Source organism: Diachasma alloeum, unplaced genomic scaffold (assembly GCF_001412515.2).
Source record: "Diachasma alloeum isolate Michigan unplaced genomic scaffold, Dall2.0 Dall_scaffold_00200, whole genome shotgun sequence".
Lineage (NCBI taxonomy): Eukaryota > Metazoa > Arthropoda > Insecta > Hymenoptera > Braconidae > Diachasma > Diachasma alloeum.
The window spans coordinates 1,132,252-1,150,424 of NW_021680365.1; the positions used below are offsets into that span (position 1 = coordinate 1,132,252).

At 35.5% G+C, this 18,173-nt stretch overlaps 1 protein-coding gene across 1 annotated transcript; it reads left to right on the forward strand.

The window, feature by feature from the left end:
• Nucleotides 1-611: 611 nt before the first annotated feature.
• Nucleotides 612-13,888, forward strand: LOC107035799 (sorting nexin-13). Its single transcript, XM_015253395.1, has 7 exons — nucleotides 612-1,020; nucleotides 3,578-3,690; nucleotides 3,751-3,850; nucleotides 4,610-6,072; nucleotides 7,019-8,015; nucleotides 9,064-9,278; nucleotides 10,058-13,888. Exons 2-7 carry the CDS (start codon nucleotides 3,578-3,580, stop codon nucleotides 10,383-10,385), a joined length of 3,216 nt encoding a protein of 1,071 aa, XP_015108881.1. The 5' UTR covers nucleotides 612-1,020; the 3' UTR covers nucleotides 10,386-13,888.
• Nucleotides 13,889-18,173: the final 4,285 nt, after the last annotated feature.

The following is an 18,173-nucleotide window of genomic DNA, read 5'->3' on the forward strand; positions in this document are numbered from 1 at the left end:
ATTAAACATAATGGATCAAATATAATGAGAGAGTGAGCTGGCATACATTTTCTAGCGATCTCAGAAACGAGTGAATACTGGACAGATGATTCATGTAAAATTGTCAATTGTCAAAATCAAAGAAGACGTGCGCATCACATTTTTCAATGTACCCATCAAATTCAATCACAAAATATCGAAATCTCAAGTTGTACAGTATCATTCTATTATCTGCACCCGAAATAAATTGAGTAAAAAAAATAACCACTTTAAAAAATGATGCATAAGTTACCATTTTCAATTAACAATTCAAAAAACCATTCACTTGAATTTTCTCGGCACAATTGAACCAAAATTTCTGCCCCCAATTTTTTCAAATCAAGATAAATTCCCACCCATTGCAGAAACTCACGTTATCGACTGCCGCAATTCCCGATTTCCCGGCAACGTTCCTCCAATCGATAACGCAAAAACCGGATCGCAATGGCAACAGTCAAATTCAGAATAATTACAACAATGAAGTAAGCGTTACGATCAAAGCCCTCCCGTCGCATTTTTCAACTCTCCCCGAATGATTCCTTCTCTCCCGGACTTGAATGAACCCCGCATTCCGCACTCAACAAGTTCTGGAAATTTCTTGAGCCGATGTCGCCATGTTGGAGAAAAAAATCCTCCTCCTCCGTAAAAATAAAAGGCTAAGGCAAGCCTAGAACGCGCCGCAGGCCGCAGATCATAACAGTGCATAACAGGTCGACCGTCGGTGTGCGCGGTCGTGTATTCTCTCGTTAATAATGAAGCGTAAAAATGTGACGAAAAATTGCCGGTGATAAATAATAAAGGTAAACCAGTGCTACAGTCAGCGACACTCGTGATTTTGACGTACGATCAGCCGTGATAATGTTGCATACGTGTTGTTCAGTAATTGTATCGTGGAGGAATGTAAATAAACCGTTGATTAGGTGACTGATTACCCATTAATCACGCATATTGAGGAACGAATATGCTTGTGGACAGATACTCTGGTCAAGTGGAAATCCAAAGGTATGTGCAATCGTTATTCAACTACACCTGCATTTACACCTGGAATTTCTCGATACGAGGGGAAACATACGTGCAGTGTCTCCTTGACGCTTGGACTCGGGAAAATCATTGAGTTTTTTTTTAATCATTAATCTGTATTGGCGTTCAACTGGCTCAGTGATGTTGGACACTGGGCTTTGGTAGCTACTTGTCAAATGCCGAGATTTATCCAGTTTCGCTCCATAATCACGAGCTTATCGGTTTTTTTTTTAACTGCTGTCGAGTTGTTTTGACAGCGTATTTTTCTTTTTTTTGACATTTATAGTGTTGTTAGTGTTGAGGGCATTTATCAGGGTTTGACCTAATAGCTTTGTTAGTTGGGGGATTAATTTGTTTTGTGGAGAATTAATTGATTTGGCGGAGTGGAGGGAAATTTTCAATAGAGAATGGAAAAACATGAGAAAACGTCAACAGAATTCGATTTTTCTATATAACTTATTCTCTTCAGGTATTTTCTATAAGATTTCCTCGGATCAAATGTTCTAAATTTTAACTATTCCATCTTTTTATCCAGTTTCACTCCGTAATCATGAGCTATCGTTTTTTTAAACCGCTGTCCAGTTGTTTTGATACCGTATTTTCCTTTTTTTCTACATTTATAGTTTTATTAGTGTTGAGGGCATTTATCAGGGTTTGACCTAATAGCTTTGTTGGGGGATTAATTTGTTTTGTGGAGAATTAATTGATTTGGCGGAGTGGAGGGAAATTTTCAATAGAGAATGGAAAAACATGAGAAAACGTCAACAGAATTCGATTTTTCTATATAACTTATTCTCTTCAGGTATTTTCTATAAGATTTCCTCGGATCAAATGTTCTAAATTTTAACTATTCCATCTTTTTATCCAGTTTCACTCCGTAATCATGAGCTATCGTTTTTTTAAACCGCTGTCCAGTTGTTTTGATACCGTATTTTCCTTTTTTTCTACATTTATAGTTTTATTAGTGTTGAGGGCATTTATCAGGGTTTGACCTAATAGCTTTGTTGGGGGATTAATTTGTTTTGTGGAGAATTAATTGATTTGGCGGAGTGGAGGGAAATTTTCAATAGAGAATGGAAAAACATGAGAAAACGTCAACAGAATTCGATTTTTCTATATAACTTATTCTCTTCAGGTATTTTCTATAAGATTTCCTCGGATCAAATGTTCTAAATTTTAACTATTCCATCTTTTTATCCAGTTTCACTCCGTAATCATGAGCTATCGTTTTTTTAAACCGCTGTCCAGTTGTTTTGATACCGTATTTTCCTTTTTTTCTACATTTATAGTTTTATTGGTGTTGAGGGCATTTATCAGGGTTTGACCTAATAGCTTTGTTGGGGGATTAATTTGTTTTGTGGAGGATTAATTGATTTGGTGGAGTGGAGTTCCATAAGACGGGGGATTTAATGCATCAGCCACTAAAAAATTTAATAGAAAAATCTAGCGAATTTGGTAGGAAATTCTATTGGATTTCTATTAAACTTTGTATTATTTTTTGGCCGATTCTATTGAAATTTTCAATAGAAAATATAAAAAAATGAAAAAAATATTGAAATGTTTGATAGAAAAAGTCAATAGAATTCGATTTTTGTAGATAACTTATGCTCTTCAGATATTTTCTATAGAATTTCCTCGGATCAAATGTTCTAAATTTCTTCAATTCTATTTTTCTTCTTCTAATCAAGAAAATGAAACAAAAAACTTTGAAAATTTGAGCTGCGTAAATTCTACAGAAAATATCTCATTAGAATAAGGCATAAAGAAAAATTGAATTCTATTGACTTTTTCTATTGAACATTTCAATAGAATCCGCCAAAAACTAGTAAAAAGTCCAATAGAAATCCAATAGAATATTCTAACGAATTCGCTAGATTTTTCTATTAAATTTTGTAATGCGTGACTGAGAGAAAAATATCGTAGTTTCTACGGAACATGTTATTGGATGCATGTTCTTTCGTATCAAAATAGAATTTCATTGTTTTAACGTTCTAACTCTTCATTTTAAGAGTGGATTCCTTAAAGAGCGGAGATAACGAAATATTCCTTCCTTGAATTTCCTTAAATGACAAGACAAGACAAGAAATACGTAATTCTTCTGAAATACGTAATTCTTGTCTTGTATTGTCTTCCAGCATCACTAATCTCCGGCGGAGTAAAGCTTTGATAAAAAATATCTTTCATATTTTCGAATAGAATTTACAATTTCGATTTGAATCAGATCAGATTCATTTCAGTATTGTCTAAGGACAATAAAATCAGCTGCAATTTCTGTCTTCTGTCTTGTCAAAAAGGTCTGTCGATATGTTCTTCTGAAATTACTCATCGTCAAGATAACGAACTGTGAGACATCAGGTCGTTTCTGTAAATTTGATCACTTCTCCACTATCTAATTGAAAAATGCACCTCTTAAGCTATTTCCATTAATGATTTCATAGTCGTTTAAAATTCATCTTTTCATTCATGACGAAAGAATTTTTCACACTAGCAAAAATTGAATTCCGAAACAGAAAATTATGAAATTCATTTTGTTTCCCAGATGAATTTGCTGATATACAGTGGACTCGGAGGCTCTGTGATTCTCCTCATAGCACTATTTGGCCTAGGAACAATTATTAAAATAATTTTATGCCTCTTCGTCTTAATCTTAGGGTAAGTAAGCCTGAGATCATCACACCGCCTCGATTTCTCACACAATCTTTCTCCTTTCAGAACATTAACTTGTATATACCGAAAATATGCGCCAAACCTCGAGGAGAATATCAAACTCAACCGAGAAAACTTATTCAAGAAGACTGAAAAACTACAACGGGTAAATTTACCTAATTCTTAAATTCTTTGCAAAGTCGAGTTATTTCACATCGACAGAATTTTTTGCTGAATATATTGGCATTCAAGGGGTCAGCAAAAATTCATTGAATTTTATAAAATGAAAGCTCATCGTCCTTCCTATTACGTATGAAAAAATTTAGTAGAAATACCTAGCGACTTCGCTGAACAATTCAATGGAAAATATTCTACAGACAAAAACAATAGAATTCGATTTTTCTGTACAACTTATTCTATTGAGATATTTTCTATGGAATGTCCTCAGCTCAAATTTTCTAATTTTTTTCTTCTATTTTTCATTTTTTTTCACCCAGAAAATCTATAAAAAAATTGAGTCGAGGGAATTCTATACAAAATATCTCAATAGAAAAAGTTCCTTAGAAAAATCGAATCCTATTGACTTTTCCTAAAGAACATTGTCTATTAAACATTTCAATAGAATTAACCAAAAACTTACAGAACCTTCAATAGAAATCCAATAGAATTGTCTAGCGAATTCGCCAGAAGAAATCATTCTTCAAGAGGACAAAATCATTATTATATTTTCAAACTGACAAAAAAAAAATTCAAACAAGTCTCGTCTGAGAGCAATTTTTCCTCTCAATATCAGAATAGCAATTCCGCTCAAAAACAAAACTGTGAAATCCGTCCGATCGCCTCTCCCCCACGTCCGCGTCTCCCGATCAATCAAACCCTTCACTTTTCGTTGACTCATCTCACCCGGCCCCTCTTCTCCCCCCAGACTATCGAAGAGCTCTCGAAATCCAAGGTGACATTCACCCTGGACAAGCGCGTCACCGGTAGCCCAATAATTGACGAGTCCCTCCAGGAGATCCTGGACTTCGTCCTCCGGGACTACGTCGAGCCCTGGTACAGCGTCCTAACCAACGACGACGAGTTCCCCCGTTCAGTCCGCGACACAGCTCAGAAAATCGCGATAAACATTGCGAACCGCGTGAAGGACGTGGACTGGATCCCCTACCTGACGACTCGTCTCGTCGACGACGCGGCGTCCCACATGCGTTTGTACCGTCAGGCCCGCGCCAAGATGAAACCCTCAAAGCCCCCGAAGACGAGTTCCTCGAGCAACTCGAGTGGCACCCCAAAGCGCTCGCCAAGCCACCGGCGAAACAAGAGCGAGACCGACATCTCCTGGTACTCCCAGTCAAAATTCTACATTCCAAACTTGACGTCGTTAACGGAGCCCATAGACTGTCAGAACGACGCGAATAACGACCTCGAGAACATCTTCTTCGACCTGGAAGTCCAGATGGAGAACAACCTGATCAGTCGTGACTTGGTCTGCACGAACGAGGAGCAGGAGCTCTCCTTCCTCCGGGAGTTGTCAGAGATTCTGTTGTATCTACTCCTCCCTAAAACCGACTTCGACTGCTTGACAGTGCGATTCATCCTTCGCGAGCTCCTAGTGAACGTCATAATCATCCCCCTGTTGAACCTCTTCTCAGACCCCGACTACATAAACCAAGCCTGCATATGGCTGTGCACCAAAGACTCGACCCTCCCGAGTGACGTCTTCCTGACGATAATAAGGATAACAGACAGCCTCGAGGAGTTGACCGCCACGGAGAACATCGTGTGCAGTGAGATCGCTCATTTGAGGTCTAAAGACTCTGGCGGAGACGACGATCTGATAGTCAAACAGCAGTTGAACAGTCTTCTGTACGTGAAGAAGATCCTGGAGACGAGGATAGTCAGCATGCAGGACGGTCTCGACGCAGAGACTGACGGCGTTGGTGTCCCACCAGACTGGAATCGTCTCCTCGTCCCAGGCCACAAGCTTGTTAACTTACCGCTGGACGAACTACTTAAGAACAACATCGCTCTCAGCTACTTCATAGACTACATGACCAGCGTCAACGCAGAGGCCTACCTCTACTTCTACTTAAACATTTACGGGTGGAGGGTCTCAGCTGAACAGCAGATATCGGACATAGAGTTGCAAAAGCTACAGTCCAGCAACCAGTCGAGCCAAACTAAAAGGAAGAATGTTAATCTTGAGAATCTTAAGGAAGCGGCTATGAAGATCCATCAGCAGTATCTCGGTGAGAAGGCAGTGACGCGACTGCAGTTGGATGATAACTTGGTCAAGAATCTGCTGACGAGGATCAAGGTAGAGACTGTCAAGGAGACCTGGTTCGATGAGCTGCAGAGCTGCTGCTATGAGAAGCTGAAGAACGAGGACAGGTTCGTAATGAAATTTTCTCTGAGATGCTTTTCACCAGATAAGAAAGTACTCCTTCTCTGGGGTAATCTGTGATCATGGCGATTTACAATTTGCCACGGATGAAAAAATGATATGGGATTGCCTGCAAGACTTCGAACATTTATTATAGGATTTTTAAAATAGGTTTTTTATAGGATTTTCTATAGGATTTCTTGATGGTTTTTTAAAATTGGATTTTCTGTATGATTCTTTAACAGATTCTCTGAAGGATTTCCTATGGAATTTGTCTTGCTGTATTCTCTGTAAGATTTACTGTGAGATTTCCTTCTTAGGGGGTATAAAAGGGATCTATATGGGTTATGTGAGGGTCGTATTGAGCGGTTGCAAGGTTTACAAAAGGAGATTTATTGTTTTTGTTGGATTTCTTGTGGGGATTTTATGAAGATTGAGTGGAGGTCAAGTGAGGGTTTTACAAAGTAATGCTATAGGAAGTCTTATGAAATTTGTAGTTGAGACCAGTAAGAAATCCTGCTAATAAATTCCATAAAAATTATCCAGTAAGAAAACCCCAACAAGAAATCTATAAAAATCCTATAGGAAACCATATTAGAAGAATCCTATGGGAAATCTTTGAAATCTCCATAGGAAATGCTATAGGAAATCCTATAAAAAACCCTACAGATAATCCTATTTAAAAATCCTGTAGAAAATGTTTGAATTCTCGATAGGAAATCCCATAGCATAAATCCCATAACATCCAGTACGAAAAACCAAATAAGAAATTCCACAGAAAATGTTCGAATTCTCTATAGAAAATCCTATAGCTTTTTCTCCCTACGTGTACGATCACAGATAAAACAATTCCTGTGATTCAATACATAATCATAAATTGTTCATTCATGTCATCTCTCAAGAAGTTAGATTCCTTCAAATTCCAAAAATTCCAAAAAATTCAATTTCCCACAGATTCCTCCCTTCGTTCAAGCGATCGATGTCTTACCTTAAACTACTAGCTGAGCTGGACCTCCTGAAGGAGGACGACAGCAAGTCTTTGGATGGGATCAGCCTGTCAAGTATGAACAACGAGGTGGATCCGATGGACGACCTCTCCGGGAATGATCAGGTCAAGTACTCTTCTGGGGACAGTGTGAAGTCGAACTCCAATTCCTCAGCAAGTTTGACGAGCATGGAGAGGGAGAGTGCGGGCTACGACGAGCCTGATGCCGACGGGAATTTCAAGAGACCTTTCGACGTCGAGGGGAGAATTCTCGAGGGCAAGGAGGCGTCGTTCTACCTCGAGGGACATGCGGAGCAGATAATCAAGCTTGACGACGCAGCTTGCGATCAGAATGCCATAAAGAAGCTGCAGCAGGGCAGGTTCGAGATCACTGCGGAGATCATTGAGACTGGGGTTGTCAACGACAGGGGGAAGACCTATGGGATTTATGCTGTTGCTGTCTCGAAGATCTACGACTCTGGGTACAAGGAGAAGTGGCACATCTACAGGAGGTACTCGGACTTTCACGATCTGCATCAGAAGATCAAGGAGAAGTACTACGATCTGGCGAAGCTGCCGTTTCCGGCGAAGAAGGCCTTCCATAACATGGAGAGGGCCGTTCTGGAGAGGAGAATGGCGATGTTGAATGCCTGGTTGTGCAGACTTACGAAGCCCAGCATCACGGATGGTCATATGGGACTGCAGAACATGCTGCTGGCCTTCTTGGAGCAGGGGGAGTATGACAAAGGGGTCACTGGGGGCCACATCTCCAGGACCATTGACACTCTGGTGAATCCTCTGAAGACTTCTATGAAGAGTGTCACGCAGGCCGTTAAGACCATGCCTGATAATATGCTGAGTACTGTGGATGGCGTCATGGATAATATCAGCAAGTTCTTTGGGAATTCCAGGAAGAATAGTGTGCTCTATGAGAGCGTCAAGGTTGGCGCTGGAATTGATGCCGAGGTAAATCTTATGTGTCATTGATCTGTTGCCTTCTTTGTTTGGGATTCATGAACAAGCTGCTGAAGGGGTTTAAATGCGGTTAAATGGGATTAAAGTTAATGCGCTGAGGTGCATGCACGGGAATGCACCTTTGGCGTTTTCAGAGGGGACGAAGAGTCTTGTAGAGAAACGTAGCGGATTCGATAGGAAATTCTGGTGGATTTCTATTGAATTTTTTATTCATTTTTGACCGATTCTATTGGGTTTTTCTATTGCAGGCATTTAAACCTTACGGTTTTTTCTGCAGTAATATTGCAGTGATTTTGTTTGAATTCACACAAATGATAATTCCTTGAATGCATTCCGTTAAACAAGCTATTGGAAAATTCTTACTCTCTTGGAATATTTTCTGTAGAAATTCCTCGGCTCAAATTTTTTGAGTTTTTTTGTTTGAGTTTTTCTTGATGAGGAATGAAGAAGATGGAGTGGAAAGAACTGAGAAAATTCACGTTGAGGAATTTCTACAGAAAAAGTTTTAGGAAAAGATGAAATTCTACTGATTTTTTATATGAAATTGTTTCTATTGGATATTTTCTATGAAAAAACGTAGAGTAGAGCTGCGGAATTGTTTAATACAATCGACCAAAAGCGAATTGAATTTTCAACAGACGTTCAATAGAAATCCAATACAATTTCCTAGGTTTTCTTATAATTTTTTTCGTGTGTGATTTTCTGAAAAAATTGAGGAATATGTCGGGTTCTTTAAAAAAAATCTAAATAAAATTTCGGACTTTTTAGACGTTTAGAAAAAAAGATCTAAAAATTCTCAAGCATAATCATTTTATTCTTTCAATCTATAGAATTTTTTAGAATACTAAAATATTACCAAGGTAATAACAATATTGATAATCATCATTAATTAGTAATATTGGTCCAATAGGTTCAAATGCTCTAAATGAAAATAAAGATCTAATGTTATCAATATTGTCAAAGAGTTGTTGAATTACGTAGTTTTCTTCTGTCTGCTATCTACAAAAGTTTTTAGATTTCAATCGTTTTTTCTATTTAGACGGATGACAACATACCCTTGAGGATTATTCTGCTTCTAATGGACGAAGTATTCGACCTGAAAGTGAGGAATCAATGGCTCAGGCGGAGAATCGTCACACTCTTGAGGCAGATCATTAGAACAATGTTTGGGGACATTGTGAATAGGAGAATTGTAGAATATGTTTCACTGCTGACTAGTCCCAAGAATGTTGCTACTTATCTAAAGCTGTTTAAGTAAGTATTTCGGAGAAAATTGAGGGGGAGTTCAACGAATATTGTTAAATCTTGTCACTTATTCTATTGATTTTCTGTAGAAATTCCTCAGCTGAAATTTTCAAAAAAAATTTGTATCATTTTTTTAATGCAAAGAGAAGAAAAATAACGTGAAAATAACTTGGTTTTTCTCACTAAAATCTAAGTTTTGATTTTTTTTATTGATGGAATTTTTAAAACTGTTCTCATGACGCAAGTCTCAATCGATTGACTTGTTTTTTTCTTTACACATGCAGTATTTATGCATAAATATGACTAAATGAGGCTTTTTGAGAACCTTAATTTTTTTTTTTTTTTTTTAATTTGTAGATTTCAAAAATTTAAATTTTGTCCGCAATTCATACAATTGAAAAATCTGAAAAACTGTTCAAGTTTTTCCAATTTTTAAATTCTTCCAGATTTTTTAATCATTTTTTTCATTATATTCTGAATAAATTATTCGGAAAATCTGAAGAAATTCCTACTCCACTGATTTATGATGTAGTTAAATATTACTAATATTTCAAAATTTTCACCTCTGCCAACTTTGAAAAAAATCTAGAAACTAAAAAACCAGTAATTTTCAAAAAAGCTCACTTGAAAAAAATTTGAGTCCATCAACGTTATTTCCGTCTTCACGACGCAATTATCGACCTAATGGAAACCTAATTTTTTCCTTATTTTTGAACAGTAAAACTGAAATAGTAAACTCATCAGCACGATAAATGAAGGCACCAGAAATAAATTTTTTCATTCCTCAGACAAAGTCAATGGCCAAATGGTGCGAGAGCAGAAGCAAGACCTCCCCGAGACAGCGAGACAAAAAATCGAACTCGAGTTGCAGCTAAAATTGCCCTCCTCTCCTGCCTATCCGACGAATTGAAACATATCATTGGTAGTGAAACAACAAGATGTGGACTATTACGTGTATTTGAGTTATTTCAACGTCCAGTACTCAACAGAAGACTGCTCTATGTTCTACTAGAAGGTATTATTGAGAATCTATTCCCCCAGAATGACTTAGTAACCATCATTAGGAAATTGTACTCAGTATCGCCGAGGGTCAAGAGTAAAAAGACGAGCTCTTGACAGGAGTTTTATCAGCAGAGACGATCTAGTGATATGTCTTAAGGGGTTTCATCTGCGAAAACAAAATGATGACATTGATGCGGCATTTTTGTAGAAATTTCATCACAGTTATTACATCATGTGCAATTTTTCTAGATTTCATTTCCAGGTTATTCACCTCAATAGGAAGATTTGATGAGATTTTTTCTTCTTTTGTTCGATTATTCATGCCAAATTTTGGCCAAATTTAAAGTAAAACTTTGCTAAATATTTTTTTAAATAAAAAACTATTGAATTTGATTGAATTTCATTTTATCACTCATTTAATTTAACTTTTAACGTTATTTATTGCAAGAAACACACATTCTTACAAATGGCCATTGCCCGAGGGCCTTGATCAGCCTAGAATTCACTTCTTTTGTACAGTATCAAATTAGTTCCATCCGTACAGTATCAAATTATCTCTATCTCGCTCATTTATTTAATTAAAAATGAATAATTCAATCATGGAATTTATGACGAATTAAGAAATTCCGTAATTTTGAAATCTAAAAATCCAGATTAATGTCATTATTTTCATTTTACGAACACAATACCTTAAACTTAAAATTTCAAATCTTCAAGTGATGGCTAATTTTTCATTGTCTAAAATTGAGGAAGGGAAAAAATGTGAATCCAAGGCAACTTATTTTGCTGGAAACATCGCGTGCAATTCTCCTGTAATTTCTCTAGATTTTGTTTCCAAGTTATTAACCCCAATAGGATGATTTCCTGAGATTTTTCTCTTCTTTTGTACTATTATTCATGTCAAATTATGTCTAAACTTGAAGTAAAACTTCGCAAACTATTTTTTATATTAAAAACATTATGGGAAAATATAATTTCAATTAAGTAAACGAATGATAACATTATGAAATTCCTTACGAATTAAGAAATTCCATAATTTTGACGGCTGAACAATTCATTTAGATAATTTATGCGTAAAAAAGGGAATGCCATAAGAAATAACTTTGATTTTTAGAAGAGAGAAGTTGGAGAGGCAAGGCAGACGAATGGGGAGCCTATAAAACCGTAATGGTAGTAGGAAAGAAATATGAATTAAAAAAAATTTTAATAACTTTGATTCTTAATGAGTTCAAAACGAAATCTAAAAAAATTCTGGAAGAATTCAGGCACAATCCGACTGTCGTTATCCCATGTTAAATCCAGATTAATGTCATTATTGACATTTTTCGAACAAAAAACCTTAAACTTCAAATTTTAAATGTTCGAGTGGTAATTTTTCACTGTGAAAAAATGAGAAAGAAAAAAAGGAATCTCAAGGCAACTTAGTTGCTGGAAAACCGAATGGTCCAAGAGTCTGAGTCGTATGAAAGGAATAAAAATAATCGAAATATTAAATTTTTACTTCAGTCGTAAAATATAAGATCTACTTCAAGATCAATTTCTGGAAATTACTTTCGAATCTGAGGGAGATTGAAGAAATGGTGTGATGACTTTCCTTGCAAAGAAAAAAATCAAGGAGAATAGCTAAATTTTATTATAATTCACCACTTCACTGCTGAATTCAATGACATCTGGAGTGGAATTGAGGATAAACTCAATAATTTGGAGGCGACTAAAGCTATAAATGACTAATGAGGGAACAAAACGAAAGTTCAAAACGCTTTCTATTTACAACTTCATGTAATCAACAATCAGCAGCTTTCATTGAGATCGTAAACTAGTGGATATTAATCGTGGCCAAAAGATATTGTAGAATAACTGTTCAACTGATTGCCTATAGGCTGCTGACCTCGCATTATCAAATGAAAATTTAAACAATGTGATTAAAGCATGTTCAAGCATTCCATTAAACCGTGTGCTGAGAGATAATTGAATATTTTCTCAAACAAGTCTCGTTTGAATCCTAAAATTCCCAAGTTGAAAATTTAAAGAACAATAAAATCTAGTGTTGACCGGTTGAAGACTGTCCGGGGAGGAAAAAGGTTTGTCGCAAAAATAGATTTAGTTCTTACAAAAAATCGTTATTTTCTGGTGAAGGAATTGACATTATTTCTAGCATTACTTTTTCGTTATTTGATACTACCAGACGTTTTTTGCTCCCGAAAAATGTTAATTTTTTTGTGAAACAAGGGACAGTAATTTTTCGCTTTGTCCAGTTAATAATCACAGATGAGACATTGATTCTTACATGAAATTTGTTGCAAAAAAAAATTTAATTGTTTTGAAAAATTGTTATTCTCTGACAGCAAGAAATATTAGATTTTGAAATTATTTGAATTTCAAAGTCTCAAATTCAAATTTAATAATTTCTTTTTTGATCATTTTACCTTGCAATTTTTTTGGTTCAAACAAGACTTGATTGAGAAGAACAAACAAACTCTCAAAAAAATCTAGTTTCAGCAGTAAAAATCGCAAGTTGAAAAGTTTAAAAAAAAGAAAATCTAGTTCTGACCATTTGAAGACTGTCCTGGGGTGGAAAATATTTGTCGCAAAAATCGATTTAGTTGGCCCAAAAAAGCTATTTTCTGGCCTTAAATTCTGAATCAAAAAATTTCTTTTTTGATGATTTTTATCAAGTTATTTTTTTTAGTTCAAGCAAGACTTGTTTGAGATGTTGTCTATTTTTCCAGACAAATCTAGTTTCAGCCCTAAAAATCTCAAGTTAAAAAGTTTTACAAAAATAAAATCTACATCTGACCATTTGAAGACTATCCTGGGATGGAAAATATTTATTGCAAAAATCGATTTAGTTGTTCCAAAAAAAGCTATTCTCTGGCCTTAAATTCTAAATCAAACAATTTCTTTTTTGATGATTTTTATCAAGTTATTTTTTTACTTTAAGCAAGACTTGTTTGAGAAGTTGTCTATTTTTCCAGACAAATCTAGTTTCAGCCCTAAAAATCTCAAGTTAAAAAGTTTTACAAAAATAAAATCTACTTCTGACCATTTGAAGACTATCCTGGGATGGAAAATATTTATCACAAAAATAGATTTAGTTGTTCCAAAAAATTGTTATTCTCTGAAAGCAAGAAACGTTAGATTTTGAAATTGTTTGAATTTGAAAGTCTCAAATTAAAATTAAACTATTTTTAAAAATATATTTTAATGTGCGATTTTTGGGGTTCAAACAGGGCTTAATTGAGAACTTCTACATTTTTCTCTCAGCATACTCACAACCGAATTTGTGACTCCAGTCACTGTCTCAACTAACGTCTATTTTCTGCATCTTTTACGTGTAAAAAACAATTTTTCTCGATCCAAATGTTACTTCGCACTTTTGGATGTATCCATTTATTGGTGATAGTTTCCAGATCTTCTAATAGGTAAATTATGAATCTTACATTGTGTGGATTATAAAAGTAAAGGATTACGAGTGCACGGGTTTGCACGACTGACTTTCTTTTACTTTTATTCACTCGATAATTGTAAGGAGATAAAACTATTGAATTGTATATCATTGTCGTATGTATAAAATGTTACAGCTTATATAAAGTGTTTACATAAAAAATAAATGAAAAAAAAAATCTTTATACAACATAAAGGGTGAGTGATTCGATGATTAATCCTTTTTAATTAGTTGTAAATTTCTTCCTTTCAATTTTGATTCTTTGCGTTTTTGCAAATTCCTTTTTTAGAAAAAAAGAATTTTTTAAGTTAAATAATAAGCGATAAAAAACGACGATTTGGAAAAACCCAATGATTTTCATAAATAAAACAAGCAGGGAGCCGAGCCTTTCAGTCAAAAGGCATGTGACCGTCACTTGATGCGTCATTTATCTTTTCATTTTTTATGTCTACAATTCCATTGGTAGTAAGCTTCCGAATGGATTCGTAGAAATTTTATTTTTTAACTGAAAAATAGAAATTTTTATTGAAAACGTTTCCTTTCAACGTTTGACCTTCTAAAATTGAGAATTAAATTTCGGTTTTATCCAGTGGGATAGGCATGTCTACACGACCCCCTTTTTAAGAAATGTTTCCATGTGAAAATCAATGATAAAACAACGATATGTCACTTTATGCGAAAAACGTTTTTTACATCATCTGCTCGATTTAAAAAAGTATTGAATCGATCAATCTGGAATTTTGCACAGAACTGCAACTCGATGATACTAACTAGTCCTCAACATTTTAGAACTTTACCCCATCCTCCACTCATGTAATGGAACGTCAAAACAACTTTCAGACAAAAAAAATAAAAAAACGCCAATACCTCGTAAACTTGGTAGGAACGGGTAGATATATTTTAAAAGAACTAGATAGGAGACATCAAGACGAATATTTTGAAAAAAAAAATTAAAATTGGATGAATAGTTTTTGAGATATTGAACAATATAGTTTTATACAAAAAATTGAGTATCTTTAAAACTACTCATTCGATTTCACCCATTTGAAATCCAGCCTGTAATATAGTAAGAGCTAGAATCCTACCAAATTTCAACTGCCTGTCTCAATTTTTCAAGCGTTATCGTGTTCACATCAATTTTATCACAAAAAGTGGAAAATGTCAATTACTGGGCGACTCGCAATAGTTAGCTAAACATATTATGGTCCGATTCGATAGATATTATCATAGGGAATATTGTGACGCCAAAAAAGTTCATTTGATGCAGTAGTTTTCGAGATATTGAGAAAAGAAATTTTTTTCGGAATCGCTGTATGTCAAAAACTACTGGACCGATTGAGCTGAAATTTCGCCCAGGTGTGCTCCCAAACAGTACGACCTATGAGCCAAAATTTCAGATTTTTATCTATCACTTTAGTCCCTTTTCTGTGAAAATTTATTTTAAAAAATCCCAGAATTTTGCACGTACATACGGATGTACACACAGACACTCTCTAAAAGTATCACATCTCGACGTTTCATTACATTTTAAGTCATTCCCAAGCAAAATTAGAGAATCGAAAAATCGATCGATTACAAAGCTTCACACGCACGAAAAAATTTAATAGAAAAACCTATCGAATTCGTTAGAAAATTCTATTGAATTTCTATTAAACTTTCTGTTAGTTTTTGGCTGATTCTATTGACATGTTCAGTAGAAAACATTTAATAGAAAAAGTCAACGGAATTCGATTTTTCTATATAACTCATTCTTTTTATATATTTTCTGTAGAATTTGCTCGACTCTAATTTTCTAAGTGTTTTTCATTCTATTTTTATTTCCTCCTCATCAAGAAAATCAAATGAAAAAACTTGGAAAATTTGAGCCGAGGAAATTCTATAGAAAATATCTCAATAGAATAAGTTGTATAGAAAAATTGAGTTCTATTGACTTTTTCTACTGAATATTTTCTATTGAACATCTCAATAGAATCGGCCAAAAACTGATAGAACAGTCCAATAGAAATTCAAGAGAATTTTCTAACGAATTCCATAGGTTTTTCTATTAAATTTTTTCGTCCGTGCAATTCAGAAGCGAAAGGGTAATCGTCAGATGCTCTAGTGCCTCCCCCACCATTTCACCCATCCATTCAAAATAATAAACTCATAAATTCTAATCGCAATATCACCAACAATTGAATCATCCAAAATTGTTCAACCACACCATAAATAAAGAAGTTCCCTCCAGTCCCCTGGATTCAAAAATAATAGAAAACAGTTGGAGTCGCAAAGACAAAGGGACCTTATTACTCGATCATTGAGAGTTTGAGCTCCCCTTCGCACATGAAAAAGCGTAGGAAAAAAAACAAAAAGCCAGCCTCCCACCCCTTACACCAATCTTCATCCACCGGTGCAAGGACGTGTGGAACAAGAGGATCGACAATCCTCTGTTTTGTAACGTGCAGGAGTGCCTCGCCAAATGGGGCGGGAGAGAGAGAGGGCGGATGGGCATTGTGTAAAAGAGAATCAAATGTGCGTGAGGTACGTGAAGGGGATTCTGGGGAAGCCGGGGGCCTTGCAGAGTCTGCTGAGAGAATATCACGAAAAATCAGGGGGAATGGGAGATATATATCTCGTTTTTACACACAAAAATGCGAAAATAACATTTTTCCTCATTTCTATTTTTCCAATTTTTCATTTTTGAAATTGCCAATAATTTAGGGGAAATTGTGCGTGATGGGAGGCAATTGATGATTGTAAATGCAATGAGAGGAGAGAGAAATTGTAAAATATTTCAGTTGCGACGCGGTAAAACGGTTGACGTCGATTTTTAACATTGACCAGTTTTTAATGAATATCTCGGATCTGAGAGAGATAGCGAAATTTTTGTTGGAACCTTTTTTGTAGAGGAAATCGAGGGCTACAAAAAAGGTTATTACGAAAATTTTGATATCTCCCGTAGATTCGAAGATATTCCTGAAAAACTCAGCTGAGGCCTAAAGCGACTTAAACCGCCTGCAAAAATAACATTTTTTTTCATTTCCATTTTCCCAATTTTTCATTTTTGAAATTGCCAATAATTTAGGGGAAATTAAGCGTGATGGCAGGCAATTGATGATTGCAAATACAATGAGAGGAGAGAGAAATTGTTGCAAAATATTTCAGTAGCGACGCGATAAAACGGTTGAAGTCGATTTTTAACATTGACCAGTTTTTAATGAATACCTCGGAATCTGAGGGAGATAGCAAAATTTTTGTCAATATCTTTTTTGTAGAGAAAATCGAGGGCTACAAAAAAGGTTATTACGAAAATTTTGATATCTCCCGTAGATTCGAAGATATTTCTGAAAAACTCATCTGAGGCCTAAAGCGACTTAAACCGCCTGCAAAAATAACATTTTTCTTCATTTCCATTATTTTTGTAATTGACAATTATTTGATGAAATTTGTGCTTGACGAAAGAGCCAATGAACAATTGCAAATGCATTAAAAGGAGAGGGAATAGTTTGTCATAAAATACTGCAAAAATTATTTTTTTCTCATTTTTAAACAGAAATAATGTTTTCATTACTTGAGAGAAAAATTAACGGAGAGGAGATTCTCCAAAATTCAAGTGACACATTTCAGACATTAACAAAGAATGATCCGTTTTGCCCCAGTATATTTAAAGAAATTGTAAAAACTAACGTTTAATCAAGAAAAAATCCTCACTCACTCCTCGCAGGATTTTGCAATCCTCAATCAGAAATTGATCTCCGAAAACATTTTTCCGCACTAGTGCCTGAAATACCCATTATCATCCTCAACCCAATATCTTCCACAGCGATTGAACCTCCGAGATTGACGGGTAATCCCATTTCCGCCAAAAGTGGTAACTAATCTAATAAAATATCCTGTCTCCTGCGTAGACTGCGTAGGGGGGAGAAGAGTCTCCCCGAAACCTCCAGAACCCCATCGCGATCCCCGTCCCCTCTTCCTCCGTCGTCCTCAACCCTTCAGCCTCATCCTCATTTTAAACAAAAAAAAATCCCCAGGAACACACCCCGCCCCATCGACACCCCCGTAAAATCCTTGTGATGTCGCATCGCAGAAAATAAATTATTTAATTCCAACTGCGGATTTTCTTTCACGCACGAGAGAATTTATAAAAAAACCTGACGAATTCCATAGAAAATTCCATTAGATTTCGCTCGAAGTTCTATTAAAATTTCTATTAGTTTTCGGTCGATTCTATTGAAGAATTCCACAGCTTTACAGTGCGTTTTTTACAGAAAATGTCCAATAGAAAAATTTTTGTAGATAAAATCAGTAAAATATCATCTTTCCATACGCCTTTTTCTATTAGGGCACTATCTATAGGAATTTCTGGACATGAATTCCCCAAGTTTTTTCCATTCTATTTTTCTTCTCTTTTCATTAGAGACCACACATGAAAAAATTCAATAGAAAACCTAGCGAATTTGCTAGAAAATTCTATT